The 5,628-nt window shown below is 54.5% G+C and overlaps 1 protein-coding gene across 1 annotated transcript in view; it reads right to left on the bottom strand.

Moving 5' to 3' along the window:
- The window catches only part of RHOC (ras homolog family member C), a 9,207-nt gene extending 3,943 nt beyond the window's left edge, over positions 1-5,264 (bottom strand). The window contains exons 1-2 of the mRNA XM_009331935.1: positions 5,220-5,264; positions 4,768-4,840 (exon numbers count right to left, since the gene is read on the bottom strand). Of these exons, the coding sequence (XP_009330210.1) occupies positions 4,768-4,774 (7 nt within the window). The 5' untranslated portion in view covers positions 4,775-4,840; positions 5,220-5,264. The remainder of the gene's footprint in view (positions 1-4,767; positions 4,841-5,219) is intronic.
- Positions 5,265-5,628: the final 364 nt, after the last annotated feature.

Raw genomic sequence — 5,628 nt, 5'->3', positions numbered from 1 at the left:
GGAATGGTTTGTGGCTGCTGAGTGCTGTGGAGCCATTAACAAAAATAGTCAGCTGGCACTTGTAAGGTGAGAAGAGCGAGGATGAAGAGCCCCATCCGGCAGGATCTGGCACTCCTCAACCAGGAGCCTTGGCGTTAAGCACACATCCCAGTGGAACACCATGTCTATACAGAAGGTGAGCACGTTTGTGCAACATTAAAGTTGAGGAAAAAACCTAAGTGCCCAAAGGGTCCCACTACCAGGGGCTGAGTGTGGAGGGGAAACCCCCGGCACAGCTCCCGTCCCCTTTCCTTGTGCCCTTCTGCTCCCGCCTGTCCCAGCTGGGCCAGGGACACTCGCAGCCCCATGCACGGGAGCTCATCCCAAGGAGACACGGCGTTCACATTATGGAGCCAGATAAAAGGGCTGGAGGTGTCTGCTGTCTCCTGCCCACTTGAGGAGGGAAGGCTCTCGAGGACAGCATATCCCTGGGGACACAAGAAACGCATCAACCCTGTTGCAAACCATCCTTCTTGTCTGACCAAAGGCTCGTCATCTCTCCAGCCATCATCTCCACAGCATGGAAAAAGGAGAGCTCATGAGCAAAAAAGTCTATTTACTTAGACAGAAAGTTCCTTTGCTCACAGCAAAATGTGACTTGTGCTTTGCGACTCCGTATCTCAAAGACAAACAGAGGAAGAAAGGTGGTGTGGGACGTGCCGTTGTCTAATCCACAGGACACAGAAGGAGACATATCTGCAGCGCAAGGAACAGCGGATGCCTGGGGAGATAAACACCCGCTCTCCCAGACAGACATCGAGACCTGCCTGTGCCCAGTCTGCCAGACATCACGCCTAAAACAAAAACAACCAGAGTGGTGGAGCATGGTGCTGCAGCCAGCCCTGCACGGCTGCCAGCTCCCCTCCGCCACCCCCCTCCCTGCACACCATGCCAGCAAGGAGGGCAGCAGCTGCCCGGACTCTTGCTGCAGAGGCAGCCAGGCTGGGATGGGGCGGGGAGAACCAGAGATGCTCCAAACCAAAAAGAGTCGCTACACCCAGAGCTCCTTCCCATGGCCTCCGGAGTTCACCCTGACCTGGGATGGCTCCAGGCCCCGGCAGCTCCCGAGCCCAGTGTGATGCCGAGCGGTGACTCAGCGGGCAGAGGCACTGTCCCCGCCCAAAATCTCAGCACAATTCATTCCATTACTCACGAGAGTAGCCCAGAAACAGCCCATTACTAATCCGGAGCCGGTGCGCAAAGGCGAGTGGGGCGAGGAGGCTGTGAGCACCATGCTCCTCAGCGGACAGCTGGGCTGCCCCTGTCTGTGCCCTCGACCCATGAGCCAACCAACACGACACCAGTGCCAGATGGTGGCACTCTGCTCGGGGAGAGATTAGTTTGTCTGCCAGGGGATGCTCTGTCACTCAGCAGGACGAGGCCAGTCCCTGGGACAGGGCTGCCCGATGCAAAGGACCTTGTGCTGTTCCCAGACCACAAGAGAGTAAAAGAGAGTGGAAAACATGGAGACAATTTGAGGAGGACAGCTTTACTACAACTGGCAGCAGGCCAAATGATTAAAAGGACACAGTCACCCACATCAGACATGGAAATTCAGATTTTAAACTCAGCCAAGCATTAACCAGCCCGAGTTACAGCAAAGGGTGCCCAGCCACGTTGGCAATCCAACCCAGCCCGTACAGCAACCATAGTTTTTGGGCATGAGCAGCACTTTGGGTGCCTCACTGGAGATGCCTCCTGCTCATTCACAGACATAAAAGGGAGCAGCAATTTTGTGCCAGCACCTCCCGCAGAGCAGCACTGCCAAACCCTGCAGGGCTCCCGCACTCAGCCCTGTGCATGCTGCTGTGGCAGGCTGGGGCGCCCCCGGGACGGCTGCGGGTTTAGTCTGTGCCACCGCTGCTGGCAGTACCCGTGCTGACAGCACCAGCCTAATCCTGAGCAGGCAGCTCCTTTAGCACGCCAAGAAATTGCAAAATGGAACTAAATTGCTCTGCTCTGCTTTCCAAGCAGCTATTCTAAAGCCATCACCATAAAACCAGCCAGGGCTCCAGGACAGCCCTTGCGTTATTGGCCTCTCCCAGCTTTGTGCTTCAAAATGTGAAGTTCCTGCAGAGCAGGAAACGGGGAATTCCTCTGGCAGCAGGATGCGTCCCTCATCCAGTGTCTGCTATGGGATCTCAGGAAATGGCAGAGAAAGATGTTAACGCTTTGAAAAAGGAATCACACTAGGGACAGAAATCTTTCAACGAACCTCCTTGGCGAGGCTCGAGCTCCCCAAGCCAACAGAGGGGTTTTGTTCTAAAGCAGAAATTCCCAAGTGCTGCTGCTGACGGCCCCACCCTGGCCAGACCTGTCACACCACCTATCAGCAAAACCAGCTGAATTTCTGTTCTGCCCATAGCCCTGGTCGGAGGCACAACCCTGAAGCCTGGGCAGGCGTGGGCTGGGCTGGCAGGGACGGAGCCGTGCTCGGAGCAGCCCTTTCATGGGGACCCCCCCAGCACTGCCTGCACGGCAGGGCCAGCTCTCCACAGCCCCTGGGCCCCGCAGATGTCCCACTCTGAACAAAACCTCCTCATCCTGCACAAGCAGAGGAGAGCGGAGCAAGGAGGAGGGTTGACCCGGTGATCTTCTTGGCCAGAGACAGAACAGACCTGGGGCTTGTGTTCCTGCCTTGCAGAGCTGCCACCAAGCATCTCCTTACAGGCTGCCTGTCGGATAATTAGAAAATATTTCTCTGCCCTGGCAGCTCTCTGGTCACTCCCCTCGGACTGGAGGCTCAGGGAACAGCCAGCCCAGTGCACGGAGCCCCGTTACCCCACAGCCCCGTCACCCCACAGCCCAGGCACCCGCCCGGATCCCCTGGCACCGCAACACAACCACAGAAGGAAAACCACCTCTTTGAACAGACCAAGATCTTCCTGGCATTGCTGTGTCTTCAGCTCTGCTAAACTTCTCAATGGTTTAACAAACAAAAGCATCCAAGTGCTCAGCTGGACTGTTTTGATTTAACTCTTATTTGGGAAGGAGCTGGGCTAATGCAACACAGACCGGGCTCAAGGCTAGAACCACCGTGAGGCATGTAACTGGATTTCAAAACCTGCAAAACACACATCTTCAGCTCAGGCTGTGCAACCTGTAATACAGACAAGACCTAAGGAAGCTTGCAGCACCCAGAGAGCACAAAACACTAGCAGGGAACACAGAAAGTGTTTTCTAACCAATGCAGCCAAGGACAAGCTGTCTCCACTTCTAAACACGGCCGTGTGTGTGCACAGGGCTGCTGCCACCGCCAGAGCACGCCAGGCAACAGCACCTCAGGACAGGACCCCAGAGAGGCACCGCCGGGCAAACAAGAGCCGCTTTGGACAGTCCCAGGCTGCCACCAGCACTGCCAGAGCCCGAGGGGCCAGGGGCACGGGGCGTGACTCCCTCCAGAATCCCCCAGGAGCAGCTCTCCTCCTGCCCCACCAACAGGTCACAGCTCCGATCAGCACAAGAAGGGAGGGCCCCCAGAAATGTGTATCAAGGCAGCAGCTGCCCCCAAATTAAATTGGAAGGGGACTGAAGGCATTTGGGGACAGAATGACAGAGCTGCATGGGTCATTTGTGTGAGTTACCAGCAGAAAGCCCCGCAGCGGTGTTTCACAACAGAAAGAGTTTTAGCTGGTAGGACTTACTGGCACAGCTGGTGCAATGAAAAAGAAAGTAAACTTCCAAATTAAAATTTGACAGGTATGCCCATCGAGGGGAATTGAATTTGCTGAAACATCTAAATCATGGCCAAGGTAGCACAGGACAAGTGTCCTGGCAAGTGTCTTGGGTATCAGAGGGACTTTTATACAGAAGCAGAAGAAAGTTCCAAAAAGGGCTTGGCATTGCTCTTCGCTTCAAAGGGAAACTCAACAGCCAGGGCAGAACTTGGGCTCCGAGCTCCCGGGAGGATCGCAGCTTCGAGACGATCAAAGTGGCGCTGGTTTTGGCACAGCAGCATCTGCAATTTCAGGCTCATGCAGCCCCCAGGCAGGCCAAGCTCTGCATTTCAGACAAGACCAGCCTCCAGCCCTCACTCACGCCAACAACCATCGCTGACACCCACAGCACGGCCCACACCCACCAGCAACGCCGGCTCCCACTGCTGAGAGCCTCCCCGTCCTGCCTGCCACCGCTGCCGAAACTACCCGGCACTGAGCACCAAGGACAATGTCTGTATTTACCCCCTGGGAAAGCTGCCTGAAGCTTTTTCTTAAGACCTAGACCTGCCATATCCAAATGACGAGCGATCATCAAAAAAGGAGCTCAAACTCAGTACTTTTAGATCTTATAATTTTTTTTCTGAAGTTGTGAGCTATTCTTCCGGCGTGATCAGCCAGCCTGGATTTATAGCATGCCCCAGCGCAGCAGCGAAGGGCAACTGCCCAGACCCGGAGCAGAGCAGCTAAATTCCGCAAAAACATCCACAAGCAAAACAGAGAAAGGGACTTGGAACAGAAGAATTTTAAAGCCTAAACAAGGCTTGAACGGTGAGTGCTTGTGCTTTGTGGGAAAGCACTGCCTGCCCTTACCTCCTTTTCCAAAGGACATCATGCCATGTTCTCATTCTACCTCCCGCAGAAGTGACAGCCTTCCCGGACCCACGGCAGTACAAGTGTCTTACTGAAAGCTTCAAATAACATGCCACAATCTCAGCAGATGCCTGTACTTGTGCAATGCCTGACTGCCGCTGTCCCAGGGCCAATCAATATTCACTAATACATTCCTTACTTTTCATGTCAATACGCCTCTCCAGTGTAAACAGCAAGTTAGGAGGTGAGCCTGGTTAAATGCTCCTGATAACCTGTTGGAAGACAGTGACTTGGCTTATTTTCCATTTAAAAAAACATTTCCCTAGAGAAGCTGTAGCTGTCAGGAACATGGATTCAATTTAAGGTCCGTAAAATCCCACACAGCCTTTAGCTACACTACTTGTATCTGAGAAGGAGGAGCTGAATATAAATTGAAACTGTTTGGACACCAAAAAGCACTTGGAAAAGTGAAAATAAAATGCAACTGGTCTCAGTGAAATACAGACAGCCAAAGCCCCTACCTCCCCGTCTGTGGTTTCACAACCTGATCACTTTGCTGGGGATGTGGCAGCGCTGCTGCCCGGCCCGGGCGGCTCAGCCGGGTCCCCGCTCCCAGCCCACCCCCCACGCAGATGTGCCCCGTGAAGCAACCCGGGGACCGCGCTGCCATTTTCATGGCGGGTGTCGAGAGGCTCAGGCTGGATTTAGGGGGTTTGGCGGCTGCTGGGAAGACTTGGCTGCCAGATTGTTAGTGCTGGAAAGGGCCGCACAGTCATGGTTTTGGAATGCTCCCTTGCTCCTAAGACATTACACAATTATTTCTCCTCCCCCGCAAGCCCCCCTAATATAAATGTTTAAAAATGAGCTCAGCAGTAAGCAAAGGAACTTTTTTCCTTTTTCTGAAGAAAACACAGAGCAGCCGCTCTGTGACTAAGGCCACACGCAGGGACGCTGCTGGAGAGGGGGGATGTGAGGAGGGGTGGTGGGACAGGGCAGCAGCCCCCAGGCTCTCACCCCAGCCCGGCCCAGGTCAGTCACTGGCTGGGGGGCAGCGGGGAGC

This window comes from Pygoscelis adeliae, unplaced genomic scaffold (genome assembly GCF_000699105.1).
Source record: "Pygoscelis adeliae isolate BGI_AS28 unplaced genomic scaffold, ASM69910v1 Scaffold189, whole genome shotgun sequence".
NCBI lineage: Eukaryota > Metazoa > Chordata > Aves > Sphenisciformes > Spheniscidae > Pygoscelis > Pygoscelis adeliae.
The sequence above is the reverse complement of the archived record's forward strand: the minus strand, read 5'-3'. Positions and strand labels throughout refer to the sequence as shown.